We start from the raw sequence: 18,176 nt of genomic DNA, 5'->3' as shown, positions 1-18,176 counted from the left end.
GACTCCCAGCCAACCCTGCGCACCGAGGGCACAGGGGGCGACACGGGCCGCTTCCCGCACCGCGGGCGCAGCAGCGGGCACTCAGAAATGGTCAGAGTGAGTGAGTGGAAAACAGCGCCGTGACTCTCCCCACTGCTGCCCGCTGCCCGCTCCTCCAGGATAAGCCAGGGTCTCGGGGTGTTTCCTGAGCTGCTGGCATCGAGGGGGTTGGAGAGGCACGGGGGCCTTGCAGGCGCCACAGGCGAGTAGCTGTTGTCTCGGGCGGCCTGGCCCTGCTCCAGCTGCGCCCGCCCCCGCCTCCCCCACCTGAGCTCGCGCCACCTCTGCCCCGAGTGTGCACTTCCCCCTGCAGCTTACAGACTGACCTTGAGCTCCCAGGAGCGTGGGATCAGCGATGCGATACGGCCCTGGAGGTGCTCCTGGGCTCTTCAGCGGTCGCACAAGCACCTCCAGACAGCGGGCCCTGAGAGCTTCCGGGAGCAGCCAGGCCTGTGCCTGGAGTGTGGTTGTCCCCTGCATAGAGTTTATCTGCTCAGCACGAGCCAAGGCAAACAGTTAAAATCTCTCTAAAACCGCAAGGCGATCGAGTTGCGATCTGCCCAGCTGGGTGCACACCTGCTCTGCCTCCAGGCCCGACACTGGCCACCCCCCTCCCCGCCTCCCTCTGGCCCACAGCCCCCCACCCCCAGGGCACTCAGCCCGGGCTCCCCCTGGCGCCACGGTCTCGGTCGGGGTGGGAGTCGGTGGTGTCAGATCTGGGCTAGGCCCCTGGCCGCCTGCTCGCATTTGCCCTGGTCAGGCATTCAGCAATGCCATGCTGTGCCCTGCTGTGCCGCTGGCAAGCTGACAGCTCCACGGGCCAACCTCCCCTCCCACCCCCACACATGCACATGCATACACACATACACACCACACACGCGCGCACACACACGTGCATGTACACTCACCCACACACATGCACGCGCACACACGCACCCCCACCCACACATATGCACAGCCACCCACACACATGCACACCCACACACATGCACCCCCACCCACACATATGCACAGCCACCCACACACATGCACACCCACACACATGCACCCCCACCCACACATATGCACAGCCACACACACACATGCACACCCACCCCCACATATGCAAACCCCCGCACACACACCCATACACATGCACACACACTCTTGCATACATATACTCACACACATGCACACACCCACATATGCACTATGCAATGCTCTCACATACATGTGCTCGTGCACGTGCATGCACATGCATACACAAATGAATTTCCACCAAACACGTGGCTGGTATTCAGCTCGCAGCGATGAAAGGTGCATGTGTGTGATGGGAAGAAGGAAATGGCTTCGTGGGTCCAGAGCAGTGAGCGGGTCACGGTTGAGCTTCACGTGGTTGCAGCCCGGGGACTCTCTCTGTGTGGCACTAACGTAACTAGTATGTTTTCAAAGTCCATTCAAACAGCTCAGACATTGGGTGCCAAGTGTGTGTGCGTGCATGTGTGTGGGTGTGTGTGTGCATGCACGTGTGCGTATGTGTGCGTGTGTGTGTGTGTGTGCGCGTGCATGTGTGTGGGTGTGTGTGTGCATGCACGTGTGCGTGTGTGCGTGTGTGTGTGTGTGTGTGTGCGCGCGCGTGCGGGGGGTGAGGTTGGCTTGTTTGCATTTATCTTTGGTTTCTCTTTTTCCCCCCTCGATGGCTTTGTGTCGTCGGGTGGGGGTTAGAGTTCTATCAACGCGTCTGTCTCCTAGCCGCGGGCTCCGCCTGTTCCGTGGCACGAGGAGTGTTTGCCTCCCGGTTGTCACGGAGTCTGCAGGGTGGAACACGCAGCACAGCGGAGTGGGACACGTGTGGCCAGACACGCTATCCTGCTCATCACGTATGTGTGTGATGGTTAATGAACAGTCCTCTGAACTAAGGCCGGAGAACCGATGTTCTTATTCCTGGAGTCACATTCTTTAGTGATGAAACTTATTTTGGTTGAAGCTTTTCTAGGACAGCACTGGCCCTTTTCTAAAGTGACCTTCTCTCCCCCCGTAGCCGCCGAGACCGAGCGCCTAAAGCTGGCACTGGGTGAGTTCGTGCTTCTGTCCCATCGGCCTGACGCTTCCCATTCTCTGCGCCCCTGGGCAGGCAGGAGGCCGGTGCCAGGGGAGGACGCGCAGCGGGCAGTGTCAGTCATTTGAAATCTGTAGCAGATGCATGTACGTGACACAGATAACAGCCGTGTTCGCCGAGGGCCCGGAGGACTGATGGCACCCGTGGGTCCCGAGAGGCAGGGGCCGGGAAAGGGCTCGGATGTGGACAGGCCATGGTCACCGGCTCTGGTCCCAGGTGGGCACCGCTGCCCTGACCGGCAGGTGGCGCTCCAGCCTGGGGTGAGGGCTGCTCTGTGTGCCATTCAGGGCCCCGAGGTGCAGCTGTCGCCTCTGGGGTCTCTTCAAAACGATCCCATGGGCAAGCATCTCCGAGCGTCCGAGATGTCCCGGGCGGCACTGTCCGGCCCGTGTTCCTCGGGTCCGTTTCCCACCTGTCCCCTTAGGCGGCGCTGACGCTCAGAAGCAGGTGGGGTGAACGTCACCCCTTTAATCACATGAAAACCTCTCCGTTTCTCTCGTGCCCACAGATGACGGGGACTCGGACGCCATCCTGTCAGGTAAGAGGGCGCTCACCCTGTGCTGACCCCCCGGAGGGTCTCACGGTCCCTCCAAATTCAGGAAAGAGGTCCTTCCCTGGTGACCCCCAGCCGCCCCGTGGCTGAGTTTGTGGGGAGCTCGTTCTCAGGCGGGGCCCCAAGATCCCCTCCGTCCTCAGAGAGGACGGCGCTGCCGGTGTCTGGAACGAGTCCTGAAAGCGCCGGGCGTGAGTGGGTCCGAGGCCGCCTGTCGGCGTCGCTCCGGCCGCTGCTCGCTCAGCGGTTACCGGCCGCGCTCCGTTCCGCGGAGGAGGCGGCGTTTGAGCGCGTGAGACACCGGCTCATTCTGCGTGTCCTGTGCCGAGGCCACCAGTTCCCACAAACCCAGTGCGTGAGCCACACCCAAGCGCTGCCTTCGGCTCTGGGGTCAGGGTCCAGGAGGAGTCTCGCCTGTGAAATCGCTGTCCGGGGTCCTGTCCCCCTGGAGGCCGCGGGGCAGCACCACGCCTGCCTCTCCCGGTCCTGGGGCCGCCCCCTCCTGGGCTCCGCTCCTTCTTCCGGCTGCAAAGCCAGCAGCGTCGTGTCTTCAAATTCCTCTCTGACGCTCCAACCTCCAGCTGCACTTTTAAGAATGCTTGTGGCCCGGCCGGCGGGGCTCAGGGGTGGAGCGTTGACTTAGGAACCAGTAGGTCAGGGTTTGATTCCCAGTCAGGGCACAGGCCCGGGTTACGGGTTCGCTTCCCAGTGGGGGGCGTGCAGGAGACAGCCGATCCATGGTTCTCTCTCATCATTGATGTTCCTCTCTCTCTCCACCTCCCTTCCGCTCTCTTTAAAATCATTAAAACATTTTTTAAAATACGAGGGAGAATCATGGATCGGCTGCCTCCTGCGCGCCCCCCACTGGGGAGCCAGCCGCAATCGGGCACGTGCTCTTGACCAGAATCAAACCTGGGACCCCTCAGTCCGCAGGCCGACACTCTATCCACTGAGCCACACTAGATAGAGCTTTTGGGGGAGAATTCTAATTATTTTTATTTTAAAATTTATCTTTATTGTTGGAAGTATTACAGCTGTCCCCCTTGTCCTGTCCACCCCGCTGCTGCCCCTCCCCAGCCCTCACCACACTGTTGTCTGTGTCCACGTGTCAGGCCTCTGTGCCGACAAGCTCTGTGGTTGGTCTCCCGCTCCCCGACCTCCTTTCCCTCTGAGGCGCGTCAGCCTGTGGGCGCCACGGAACCAAGTAAACGGATGAGCAGCACGGACGTGGCGCGTGCGACAGGCTGACGGGTGGGTCTGTGTTGCAGTGCTGCCTGCTGCCGGCTCCACTCTGCTCCCTCCTCTGACTGCGGCGCGTTCGGCATCGCCAGGTAGGAACCCCCCCCCCCGGACTCCCCCCTCCCGCCCCCTGTGACCGAGTTTAACTGCTCAGTTGCACCACCCATTGCTAGTGACTGCTGTTCCGCCTGAGGGCACACTGAGCAGAGGGGGACGGGCCCTGAGGTGCCTGGATTCACGCTGTCCAGCTTCCGTTTGTGTTTATCCCTAATTTTACTGTCAAAGACCATCATGCCCGCGGGTGGGGCTCAGAGGTTGAGCATCAACCTAGGAACCAGGAGGTCATGGTTTGATTCCAGGTCAGGGCACAGGCCTGGGTTGTGGGCTCCATCCCTAGTGCTGGGTGTGCAGGAAGCAGCCAATCCATGATTCTCTCTCATCATTGATGTTTCTCTCTGTCTCTCCCTCTCCCTTCCTCTCTCTCTAAAAATCAATGGAAAAATATCCTTGGGGGAGATTAACCCCCCAGAAAACTAGCTATTAAAAAAAGGGGGCGAGGCATTTGGGGAAAGCAGGATGGCGTTAGGAGCGTCCGCTCTGCCGCCTGGACTTGACCCCAGCCTCGTGAGAGGCGGGTCCTTCTCTGTGAGCTCGTGGCCAGGCAGGCGGCCCTTCAGCAGGTCCAGCTGAGTCCTCTGACGGTGTCTCATCTGTGTCTCGGGAAGGAGTTGTGACCCTGATCACCGCTTCCGTGTCGTTCTAGAGCCACCTGCCATGGACCCGCCTCCTTCGAGTCGTCAAGCCGATGATCCTTGGCCCAGCCCGCCAGGTCAGCCACCGGCTCACAGGACACGCCACTGTGCGCATGAGCCCCAGGGGAGGCAGTGACAGCCAGGGAGGGGGCGGGGCTGCACGGGCCAGAGCGAGAGGACCACGCCCCCAACACCCGGCTGAGCGCCCGAGCACCCCACTTTCCTGCCACTGCACAGACACATTGGAAAGTTCAGGCAGTGAGGAGACTAGGGGAGCAGACAGCCGTGCCCCCAGTGCCTCCGGGGCTGGTGCTCACAGTTTGTCACCCTGGGTTCCATCTTGTCAAGGAATAGCACATGACAGGCAGCTTTGAGCTCCCAGATGCCCATCCCCCTGATCTCTTCCTCTGCCTCGGAGACAAGCACCCCTGGAGGTGGTGTGTGTCGTTCCTGTTCATTCTTAAGACTTTTACAAATACGACTTGCGCGGCTCTATGAGTCATTGTGGCTTTCTCTCTCACCAATGATATCGGTGCCCGTCAGTCATCCACTCCTTGCATTCCCTACTCAATGTCACGTTTCTGAGGTGGATCCGTGTTGATGGCTATAAAGATTTATAGATAGATTTTACTGCTTTTAGCAGCTATGGTGTTGAATCTTTTTGAATAAACCCCATAATGGGCGCCTTTCCCCATGGATAGAAATACATTTCTGTGATGTTTCGTGTCTGCCCGGCTGGGGGCAGGTCCTGGCTCAGCAACGCATGTTCCACCTGATCCGCTCTGTGGCCTCGACCGCCAGGGGCACCTCACGCAGCGGTGGGAGTACTGAGCGCTCATACGTGGGGAGTGATCAAAACTTCCCCCAAATCTGGGAGCCGGGCAAACAGGGTGAGTGCAAAAGGCAAGTTTCCAAAATGTACCCTTATTGTTGTTTCCGCAGACAACCCGCCCAGGATGAGGCTCGCCAACGGCACCGGGAGGTGCTCCGGGCGCGTGGAGGTGTTCTACCAGGGCGCCTGGGGGTCGGTGTGCGGGGACGGCTGGGGCCTGCGGGAGGCCCAGGTGGTGTGCCGGCAGCTGGGGTGCGGCCGCGCGGTGTCTGCCCCGCTGGGCGCCCACTTCGGGCCGGGCTTCGGGAAGATTCTCCTGGACAACGTGCACTGCAGCGGTGAGGAGAGCCACCTGGCCCTGTGCGCCCACGACACCTGGTTCACGCACGGCTGTGGCCACGAGGACGACGCCGGGGCCGTCTGCTCGGGTGAGGGGTCGTGTGCTCTCTCCGGGGGGACCTGTGGGCGGAAGGGGCTCTGACAGGAAGTGGGAAGTGAGCCAGGGCCTCCTGTGGGGCTGATGGTTCCCTCTCCACACTCGCAGGTCCTCTAGCGGCAGATGCCTTCCCGCCAGGTGAGACCCATGGGCTGTTTCTAGGCCCCGTGCTACCTCTAGTTTTGCCCGGCTAATACTTTCTGTGGAAATGGAATGAAAACGACCCTGTCTAATCGAGCTTGGCGCAGTTTACAGGGGCTGGTTTGATTGGTCTATTTGACTTGGAGTCTAACCGGCTTTCCCAGTCTCTGCGTCTGCCCACCATCACAGAGAGGGCTCAGAGCTCAGATCTGTGGTGTTGACCTGGGCCTCCTGCTCTCAGGAAACCTGCTCACCCTGGCCTGACAGCCCCTCTGCGGGGCGGCTGCCTACGGAGAGGTCCCAGGCTCCGCTTAGGGTGTGGCCTGGAGGAGAGCGCAACACTGATGAGTAATATCAGCAAAGGAGGGTTTGGAAATCAGCTAGCAGGACACCATGCCCAGGTGCAGGAACCTCCCCAGATCAGAACTGGATTACCGGGCAAGACAGGACTCTTCTGGGGCCATTGAAGGACTGTAATTAATAGGCACTGGCTTTAAGATATAGTTTTCTGTGACCATGCCCGTCAATCACCACAAATCACTCATTTGAGAGAAAATTGCCATTTGTGTCCCAGAGTGATTAGATCAGAAAATCATCTGTCTTGAATCTGTGAGGCCTGATTTTTTTAACAGTGAAACAACACCAGTTGAAAAATTATAGTTATGCAATTTTAAAGTAACTTTGCCACTAAAAGAAACCATGGGGCTATTCCAATCCTTTCCTTTTTATCCTAAAGCAGTGGTTTTTGAACGTTACTTTTCATCAGAATTACCCTGCGGGTTTATTAAAAATGCACAATGCTGGGCCCCTCCCAGAGTTTCTAGTTCAGTAGGCCCAGAGTGGGGTGTAAGATTTGCATTTCCAACAAGTCCAGATGCTTATACTGTGGTAGGGAACCACACCTTGAAAAACCACTGTCTTAAAACAAAGAGGAACTTTTTTTTATAATCCTGATAAGCAGAAGCAGAATTACCATCATCTTCATCATCGCCATCTTTGCCATTGTCAGCATTGTCATCATCATCTTCATCACCACTGTCACCATCATCATCACCATTATCATCATCATCATTACCACTATCATCACCATCATCACCATTGTCATCATCACCACTGTCAACATCACCATCACCATTGTTATCATCATCATCAATATCACCATCATCACCACTATCATCATCAACATCACCAATATCATCATCATCATCACCACTGTCACCATCATCTCCACCACTGTCATCATCATCATTACCATCATCACCATCACCACCATCATCATCATCATCACTACTGTCATCATCTTCATCACCATTATCACCATCATCACCACTGTCATCATCATCATCACCATTGTCATCACCACTGTCATCATCACCATTGTCATCATCACCATTGTCAGCAGCAGCATCACCATTATCATCATCATCACTACTGTCATCATCATCTCCACCACTGTCATCCTCATCATCATCACCATTATCACCACTGTCATCATCATCACCATTGTTATCACCACTGTCATCATCATCACCATTGTTATCACCACTGTCATCATCACCATTGCCAGTAGCAGCATCACCATTATCATCACCAATGTCATCATCAACATCACCATTATCACCACTGTCATCATTACCATTGTCAGCAGCAGCATCACCATTATCATCATCACCATTATCATCATCATCACCATTGTCATCCTTATCATCATTACCATTGTCATCATCATCATTACCATTGTCATCATCACCATTGTCATCATCACCATTATCATCACCATTGTCATCATCATCATTACCATTGTCATCATCACCATTGTCATCATCACCATTATCATCACCATTGTCATCATCATCATTACCATTATCATCATCATTACCATTGTCATCATCACCATTGTCATCATCACCATTACCATCATCACCATTATCATCATCATCATTACCATTGTCATCATCACCATTGTCATCATCACCATTATCATCACCATTATCATCATCATCATCACCATTATCATCATCACTACCATTGTCATCCTTATCATCATCACCATTATCATTGTCACCATTGTCATCATTATCACTGTCATCATCATCAACACCACTATCACCACTATCATCACCATTATCACCATTATCACCACTGTCATCATCATCTCCACCACTGTCATACTCATCACCATTATCACCATCATCACCACTGTCATCATCATTACCATCATCACTATCACCACCATCATCACCACTACTGTCATTATCATCACCATTATCATCATCATCACCATTATCACTATCATCACCACTGTCATTATCATCATCACCATTGTCATCACCAATGTCATCATCACCATTGTCAGCAGCAGCATCACCATCATCATCACTACTGTCATCATCGTCATCACCATTATCATCATCACCATTATCACCATCATCATCATCACTACTGTCATCATCATCATCACCATCATCATCATCATCACCATTATCACCATCATCATCATCACTACTGTCATCATCATCATCATCATCATCATCACCATTATCACCATCATCATCACTACTGTCATCATCATCATCACCATCATCATCACCATTATCACCATCATCATCATCACCACTGTCATCATCAACATCACCATTATCACCACTGTTATCATCACCATTACCATTGTCAGAAGCAGCATCACCATTATCATCATCATCACCACTGTTATCATCATCACCATTGTCATCATCACCATTATCATCATCACCATTATCATCATCACCACTGTCACCATCAACATTAACATTGTCTTCATCACCATTGTCATCATCACCACTGTCATCATCATTGTCACTACTGTCATCACCACCACCATTGTCATCACCATCATCATCACCATTATCGTCATTACCATTGTCATCATTATCATCATCACCACTGTCATCATCACCATTGTCATCACCACTGTCATCATCACTACTGTCATCATCACCACCTTTGTCATCATCACCATTATCACCATCATCATCATCACCATTATCACCATCATCATCATCACCATTGTCAACATCAGCATCACCACTGTCATCATCATCATCACTACTGTCATCATCATCACCACCATTGTCATCACCGTCATCATCATCACCATCATCATCATCATTACCATTGTCATTATCATCATCACCACTGTCATCATCATCACCACCTTTGTCATCATCACCATTATCACCATCATCATCATCACTGTCATCACCACTATCATTATCACCATTGTCAGCATCATCACCACTATCATCATCACCATTGTCAGCATCATCACCACTATCATCATCACCATTGTCAGCATCATCATCACCACTATCATCATCATCTCCACCTCTGTCATCACCATCATTGTCATCACCATTGCCATCATCACCACTATCATCATCACCATTGTCATCATCACCATCACCATTATCACCATCATCACCATTGTCATCATCATCATCACCACCGTTATCATCACCACCATTGTTAACATCATTACCATTATCACCATCATCATCATCACCATTATCACCATCATCATCATCATCATCATCATCATCACTACTATCACCATCATCATCACCACTGTCACCATCATCAACATCCCCATTGTTATCACCATCACCACTGTCATCATCATCTCCACCACTGTCACCATCATCAATGCCATCATTATCAGCAGCATTGTTACCAGCAGCAGCACCGTTATCAGCAGAAACTAGTTTACCTGGTAAGTTAGACTTTGTACTTGTGAATCACTTCCTTGGCTATTTTTAGTTTGTGTGTTTTTGTGGTTATGTACATAGAGAGCTAAGCACTCAAACAAGAATATTTTAGGTAAATTATTAAGATATCTGCCAACATCTGGTATTATGCAGACAGACAGGTCTCTGTGGAGGAATTAATTTTCCATTTACAGCTAAGAGGCTGACGTTGCATCCATGGCCTTCTCTTCACCTGGCCCAGATCAGGACACTGAGTTCATGTGCATGTGGCAGAATAAGAATTAGATTCCAGAATTGAATAATCAGGTCATGAAGCTCTTTAGAACTTTCTCATATTATTCTTCCCATTCAATGCATATTTATTGAATACATTCCAGCATTATCGGTTTGTAGATGCTGCTTTCATTTCCTTCAGGTTCCTCAAATATGATGTTCTTAAGTTTCCTATTTTTTAAAGATTTCTACTGGGCCAAGAATTCAAGGGTCCCTTTACCGTGAACATAATATAGATGAATGAAAAGTTAAGCAGTCTCGTTTGATGGTGACTTCCTTAGCTGAACTGAAAGAAAACCGAAAGCTTCAGAGTGTCTTGTAATGCAATGCCCACTTGTTCTTTCCCCACTGCGGACAGTGACCCACTCTGTTGTTCTTTCTAGGGGGTGGCTTCTCCAAGCCTTCACTGACCACAGCCCCGGAGGCCCGGACACCTCCACCTGCAGGTATGGGAACCAGTTCCTGAGTCTATATGACCTCCCTGTCCTCTTCTAATTCCAAATTCCCAGCAGAAAATCTGGCCTGATTCAGCACAGGGCCCGGTTCCTCTGAAGTCAGACATACACTTGAGCTGGCTGGGCAGCCTCAGTCATGGGGCACATGGCACTGGCCCCGTGCCCCCTCCTGGCTTCGGGTAGGACAGGTCATCTAAGAAAGGGATATGGGTAAAGAAGACATGTACGAGTTATCTATTGTCACGTAAAACCACCCCAAACACAGTGGCTTAGGTCAGCACCATTTGTAATTGCCCGTGAGTCTGGGGGTCAGCTGGGCTGCCTTGCAGATCTGGGGTAGGCTTGGCTGGTGTTGGCTGATCTCGGCGGGGCTCCCACATGCATTTCAGGTTAGCTGGCAGGTCTGTGGAAGACCGTCTGGCCTAGGATGGCCTCCCTCACAGGCCTTACCTTTCCATAGCTGTTATCTGAGGTGACAGAGGTGATGCAGTCATGTGTTTTTCATCACCCAGCCCCCTGGCTCAGGCTTATTCTCATGATTGTCCCAGAGTTTCCATGGAGCCCAGGAGAGCCTGTCACCTGTCTCAGACTCAGCTCAGCATGGCTTTGGGTAGGACAGGGTATATGCATCATTAGTTCTGCTACATTCTTTTGGCAAAGCGAGTCAGGAGCCACCAGCCCAGAGTGAAGGCGTAGGAAATGAGAGGGGAGCTGCAATGTCGCATCGTGCAGAGCAAAGCTATGAGGAGGAGAAAAACTGGGGCCGCTGGTGTGAAGGACCAACCCCCGGCAAGCTGTCTTCAACGGGGTGAGGGAGAGGAGGGCATTAGGGCTCCTTCAAGTATGGATCTTTCCTGGCAGCCGGAAGGGTGTAAGTTGCAAAGTCATGGAATGCAAGGAAGGCTAGTCTGGGTAGAAGCCAGTCCAGCCATCGACAGGCAGAGGCTGCTGTTCTCACCCCGTGACCCCTACTCTTCCCAGGAGGCTGGGCCCCCATGAGGCTGGTGGGCAGCAGGGGGAGCTGCGCGGGCCGCGTGGAACTCTTCTACCAGGGCATCTGGGGGACCGTGTGCGATGACCTCTGGGACCTGCCACAAGCCAACGTCGTCTGCAGGCAGCTGGGGTGTGGCCGGGCCGTTTCAGCGCCCGGTGAGGCCCACTTCGGGGAAGGTTCTGGCAAGATCCTGCTGGACGACGTGCACTGCAGGGGCGACGAGGGGAGCCTGGAGGAGTGTGCCCACCTCGGCTGGCTCTCCCACAACTGCGGGCACGGAGAAGACGCGGGCGTGGTCTGCTCAGGTAACCCCGCCTCTGCCAGGCCAAGTGGCTTGGGCTCCTCCCAGGCAGAACTTACAAAAAACGGGGTAAGAACTCACACAGCCACTCTCATCTCTGCCTACAGATGCTGCACACACGGCGGGAACACCACCAGGTAGGGAGGGCCCTGGTGCCAAGGGCAGCGTGCTCACCCCTTGGGGCAGAGGCTCTGCTGGAATTGGGTGTCCCTTACTCTCCTGTGGGGTTGGGGGGGCCTAGCCCGAAGCCCCTGAATGTCCCTGGTGAGGTGGAGCATACCTTAGGCTCACGTCCACCTCTCCTCCGAACACCACACGCAGGCAGCAGGCTCTAAACTCTTGGCTCCTGTACAGCAGGCGCAGTCCGTCATTCCGAGGGCATGAGAGGACGGCAATGAGACTCGGGTAGGGGGTTAAGATCTGAGAGGCAGAGCCCAGCCCACATGGCTCCATGGTTGAGCGCCCACCTATGAACCAGGAGGTCATGGTTCGATTCCCAGTCAGGGCACAGGCCCAGGTTGCGAGCTTGATCCCCAGTGTGGGGCGTGCAGGAGGCAGTCCATCAATAATTCTCTCTCATCATTGATGTTTCTATCTCTCTCTCCTGCTCCCTTCCTCTCTGAAATCAATAATAATTTTTTTAAAAAGACTTGAGAGGCAGTTAAGAACACTTCCCGCCCAGGGGCAGGTGGCTGGTGGGAAAGACCTGGCCAAGGTCAGGTGCCCCCATTCTGTCCCCCTCTCCTCACCTCTGCCTCACCCGGTACAGCCCAGCCCCGCGGAGCTCCATGCTCTGGTTTCCCCACTGCTCTCTGTGCTGACACCCAGAGATGCCAGGTGCCGGCTCTCCTTCACCAAACCCGTCCCTGCGCCCACGTCAGCCAGCTCCACTAGGTGTCACGCATCAGGCTAAAGGGACGAGGTCTAGCGACCCTCAGTCCCCACCTCGGGGTAGTCGGCTCTAGCAGGCGGGGTGGCCTGGTCCTGGGAGAGAATCTCCAGTGGGAAGTTCTGGGCCGGATGCTGCTGGTCGGAGACGCGTCGGGGTGGGAAGGAGGATCCAAGCATCCTTGGTCCCAGCTCCTGGCCCCTGAGCAGCAGGTGGAAGGGAGCAGTGCATCGATGCCTCTTGCTATTCATCCATCGAAGCTGCGTAGCTCCAGACCCCAGGGTCCCTGGAAATGGTGATGGAACGAGCATCTCGCATCTTTCATTTTCTTAAACCCAACTTAAGCATAGCTCATTTGTGTGTGTGACGAGGGAAGGCTGCGCCAGTGTCGGGGAAGGTTCTAGACCGGTGCCTCTTCCCGCCCCACGCCAGCATCTGTCCCGGCACCAGCTCACCCCCAGACGGGCTCCATGGCTCTGGGAGGGGCCCAGGCAGCGTGGGCCTCGTGCCCACTGACAGCCCGTGTGCCCTTGGTGTTTGACAGGTCGCCCGTCGGCTGCCATGGCAGGGACGGCCACTGCAGGTGAGACTTTGGGCGTGAATGGTCTGAATTTGGAAAGAAAAGATAAAATGTGTGAACTGTGACATGAGTGAACTGAATGATGGAGAGGGGAGATCCTGAGCCCCCTCCTGCCTTTAGAGAAACCTCGGTGCGGCGGCGTCATCACTAACTCGTCGGGCGCCGTGAGGAACCCGCCGCGGAGTGACATGCACGACAACGTGACCTGCGTGTGGGAGATCCGGGCCAACGCGTCCGACCACGTGCTGCTGGCCTTCCCCTACCTGAAGTAGGTCCCGCGCCTCCGAAGCCGCAGCGCGGCCTAAAATGCCAACATGGCCTTCCCTGGCGGGTTCCCACAACCAAGTCTCCTCACGTCTCTAAGTTTTAGTCCAAAATAATCAAAAATAATGAGAGTCCCAGGTACCTCCCCCAGCTCCCCTATCGGCGGCCTCTTCATGTAACTGCTGAGCAACATCAGAAGCATGAACCTGACGTGAGTACAACACTGTTAGCTCGACTACAGACCTCTTATTCAGTGGTCACCATTTTCACATGCATGTGTACGCATGTGTGTTCCTGTGTGTGCGCGCACGTGCCTGTATATGTGTACGTGTGCGTGCATGTGTCTCTGTGTGTGCACATGTGGGGTGCACATGTGTATGTGTGTGTGACAGAGGCGAAGATTAAGACGCAGAGTGTCTGTAATTCAGCCTCTGGTTAAAGATGCAGATTCCAGGGGACGCAGACCTCAGAAATGAGAAATTTTCCGATTTTAATGTCGTAGTCAAGGTTGACGTCCTTGACAGATCAATGTCTTAAGGAGACTGCCCCCCAGAAGCCACTTAAATTGTTTATTTCCCTTGAATTTGCTTAACCAAAATATGAGTTGGGAAGGAGGCTCAGGGGCCGAGGCATGGACACGGGTTTCTGACGAGAGCACTAGAGGCATCTGGACAAAGCTTGACAACGGAGAGCAGCTGACCAATCAGATCGCTCCCACAAGGCGAGCTGGGCGGGGTGGGACCTCCCTCCCTCCAGGCTCATAAATGGCTGGACTGGACCTGGGAGCCGTGTCTACACAGGCAGACCCAGCAGCCTCTGCCCGCGTCTGCCCAGGAGATCCATGGCCTTGGTTCGCCCAGCCCTGCCCTGGGCCCGGGGCTTCGAGGCACTGTGTCCTCAGGGCACACCTAGAGCTTTGGCCGCCTCTCTCCAGTCCCAGTTAAAGCCCCACTCCTCCTTGAGGGAAAAGTGAGATAAAAGGAATGCATCCTTCGTTTGAAGGCCAGTGTTTCATCTGTCTGGGGCCTCTTTAGGGTCATGACATAAGGGCCTGCCTCCCAGCACACCCACAGGGCTGCCGCCAGGGGCCTGAGGCTCCATCCACTTCCTTGCAGCCTGGACTGCACCAACGAATACTTTGACATCCTGGATGGCCCCCCGTCCTCGGCCACATCCCTGGGGAGGACCTGCTCTGGCTTCTACCTCACCTACGAGTCCTCCTCCAGCTCCATGACCCTCAAGTACTTCCGGAGCTCCAACAACATCGGGAAGGTCTTCATTGCGTATTATTACTCCGCAGCCAAAGGTAAGAGGGTGGTAAGCGTGAGCACCGGGAGCGGGCCTGTCCGCCTGGGGAGCAGTGACTGTCCCATCGCTGCGCTGGGACCTTGGGCGGCAGACGCGGCCTCTGCGTCCCCCCCTCCCCCCAGAATGGGGATGATCAGATGACCCCACTTCCAGGCCTGTTGTGAGGGGACTGACGCAGGTAAGGCATTTGTTATGGGCGTCATGAGTGCTCGGTAATTGGCAGCTGCCTGGTGGCCGTTCAGTCCACGCAGCGTCTCCTCGCAGGCTCACTGGAAGCCATTTCTGAGTCCCTCCGAGTCCCGCACCAGGCGTGTTAGGACCTGCAGGGGGTGTGGCCCCAGCCCAGGAGACAGAGGGCCTTCAAGACCAGCACGGGCGACACAATTAGAGGGCAAGTAGGATACAGTACATTCAGGCCAGCAAATAGAATGTGCTAAGTTAGTGTGTGCGTGCGTGTCAGGCAAGGCACCAGGAGAGAGAGAGGCCAGTGTAGACTACAGCAACGTGTTCAGGAAAATACAGAGAACAACCTGAGGGTTGTCTTTAATTATTTTTAATATTTTTATTGATTTCAGAGAGGAAGGGAGAGGGAGAGATAGAAACATCAATGATGAGAGAGATTTATGGATCAGCTGCCTCCTGCATGCCCCCTACTGGGGATGGAGCCTGCAACCCGGGCACATGCCCTGACTGGAAATCGAACCGTGACCTCCTGGTTCATAGGTTGACGCTCAACCACTGAGCCACGTCGGCCGGGCTTAGGTTTGTCTTTAAACCTGGTGAGGCTGTGAGCGGAGAAGCAGGAGGCCCAGCAGGTGAGAGGCCACAGGAGCACAGGTGGGATGGGCGAGGTGTGTGGTGCGGAGGCCACCAGGGGCTGGACCGAGGGTCCTGATGAACCGCATGTGCCGAGCTTGGAGGTGGCAGCAGCCGTGGTCCGAGGAACAGCTGGCGTCGACCAGATGCCTCTTTTGAGCTGGGCAACATCCTGAGCACTTTGCATGTGCTGCCTCCTCCGATCCTCACGCAAACCCCTGGTTCTTCCCCTTTGACAGGTGAGGAAACCGAGGCTGGAGAGGGTCAGTCATGCCCCGCGGCCTCCCAGCGATGGGCCCTCCACTAGTGACCCCTGAGCGGGGCTGAGCTCAGGGACGGTCTTTCAGCCTCGGCCTCGGCCGACACGCCGCTCAACACAGCCTCCTGCTAGCAAGCGCCCGGCGCCCCGCTGAGCTGTCATGGGAGCTGCTCTGTGTCACAAGTAGATCAGGGAAGTCGCCACGATCAACGTGACACGGTTGCTGATTGACGGTTTAAATTTTAGAGAGAGACACACTGTTGATCCGTTTATTCGTGCGCTCATGGCTGACTCCTGTCTGTGCCCTGGCCGGGGTCTCCCCTGCGACCTTGGCGTAGCAGACGAGATCGGGCGCGTTCAGGGTGGTGTGGCCGTAGACCCTTGGCGTATCAGGATGACGCTCTCACCACGGAGCGGCCAGGCCAGGGCGACGTTGGACGGTTATTGATGACGGTTTTCTTGTGTTTGCAGAGCCGGTTCCACGGACCCCCCAGCTCATCAGTGAGTCCCGTCTACTGTTGTTACTTAACCTTCGCTCCTAGTTCCGCGTCTGCCTCTGTCCCCACCCCTGGCGCGGTTACTGTCATAATCCAATTCCTTTCACGCACGTCTGCTAATCGCCTGCACATATCTACCGCAGCTGAGAGGTCTGTCCACACGCATTTGCACACGTATGATGCTCACTCACAGTGGAACAGGGTTACACATATGGACCACTGGGTCCCTGCATGTTGACCGTCGTTGATTTGGTTTCCTGTCAAAAGCAGTGAACACACCTAACCAGACACCCCACGATAGGGAAAGTGGAAACCACAAAAGAAGCAGCAGCACCGATTGTGGGTGCCTCCAGCACAGAACAGCACGACTTAACTGTCGTATGTCCAGGGTCGGGGCAGGAAAAGGGAGGATTACTTCTGTTGGATCCCACACATCTGAGAAACATCAAGACCCCCATGTAAATAAAGTCTGATCTCAGAGGTTACTTCTTTTTTAAAAATATATTTATTATTGATTTCAGAGAGGAAGGGAGAGGGGGAGAGAGAGAAACATCAATAATGAGAGAGAGTCACCAATTGGCTGCCCCCTGCATGCCCCACACTGGGGACTGAGCCCACAATCCAGGCATGTGCCCTGACCAGGAATCGAACCCTGACCTCCTGGTTCATAGGTGGACACTCACCCACTGAGCCAGGCCGGCTGGGTGGAGGTCACTTCTTGTAGAAAAGACAGGGAGAGTGACTCTGCCAGCATCTGGCATGGAGAGCTATCTCAGAATGCTGCTTCTTATCTCGTCCACGTCCTCCCTTTTTATTTAAGGAGGTTTTCTTGTATCCACAGCCATCCCAGCAGCAACACCCACGATGGTGACAGCAAGGCCAGGTAAGCCCTGAGTGCACCCACCCGTGACCAGGTGCCTTTCCTCCCAGTACCCGCCTGTGTACCTGCTTCCTGGGCAGAAACTGGACCAACTGCACGTGGTTCGTCTGTTTGCAAATGAGCCAGGTGACTGTTTTCAAACTCTGCAGGGCCGTTCAAAACCCCTGGCCACATTGGGCTCTCGCATCCAGGGGGAGCAGAGGTCATTTATTCAGAGCCTTTCGAAGTCTTCAAACCCTGAGCAGGTTCCACGGCCTTCTAGTGGGACCCTATCTTCCCTTTCTGTGGCCACGTGTGGTCATAGTTGACGCACCTCCACGTCACTAGTGACATTTTAAGGGAGCAGAGCATCAGACACCCTGGAGGCAGGGAGCTAGAGCAGCAGAGAAGAAAGAAAAGCAGTGACCTTTGGAATTAGACCTGCGTTTAGAGCTATTACTCACCAGGCGTGAGATGGGGGGGGAGCCACTTGGCCTCAACTACCAGTTTCCTCATAGATAAAGTTGGTAAACTGATGTTCTTCCTGAGTTACTACAAAGGTGAACACACGCACACACGTGCACACACACACACGCACGCATGAACACACGCACACACGCACATGCACGCGCACACACAGCACCTCAAAAAACCACAGATCACTGTGTACATTATTCATGTTCTTCTGCATTTGCCCAGAGTGGCCCAATAATTATTCAGTTAATGGACAGTTTTAAAATATGTTTTTATTGATTTCAGAGAGAAGGGAGAGGGAGAGAGAGATAGAAACATCAATGATGAGAGGGAATCATGGATCGGCTGCCTCCTGCACGCCCCACACTGGGGAT

General features: G+C 54.2%; 1 protein-coding gene across 1 annotated transcript in view; it reads left to right on the top strand.

Annotated features, from left to right (window-relative positions):
* DMBT1 (deleted in malignant brain tumors 1) overlaps positions 1-18,176 on the top strand; it is a 94,251-nt gene that overhangs the window by 54,320 nt on the left and 21,755 nt on the right. Inside the window, 7 exon segments of the mRNA XM_036307632.1 lie at positions 5,590-5,941; positions 6,058-6,087; positions 10,490-10,552; positions 11,543-11,860; positions 13,290-13,328; positions 13,446-13,593; positions 14,705-14,895. Of these exon segments, the coding sequence (XP_036163525.1) occupies positions 5,590-5,941; positions 6,058-6,087; positions 10,490-10,552; positions 11,543-11,860; positions 13,290-13,328; positions 13,446-13,593; positions 14,705-14,895 (1,141 nt within the window).

The sequence above is a fragment of the Myotis myotis genome, unplaced genomic scaffold (assembly GCF_014108235.1).
Source record: "Myotis myotis isolate mMyoMyo1 unplaced genomic scaffold, mMyoMyo1.p scaffold_m19_p_49, whole genome shotgun sequence".
In the NCBI taxonomy this organism is placed as follows: Eukaryota; Metazoa; Chordata; class Mammalia; order Chiroptera; family Vespertilionidae; genus Myotis; species Myotis myotis.
Note: the sequence above shows the minus strand (reverse complement) of the source record. Positions and strands in the feature narration are given on the sequence as shown.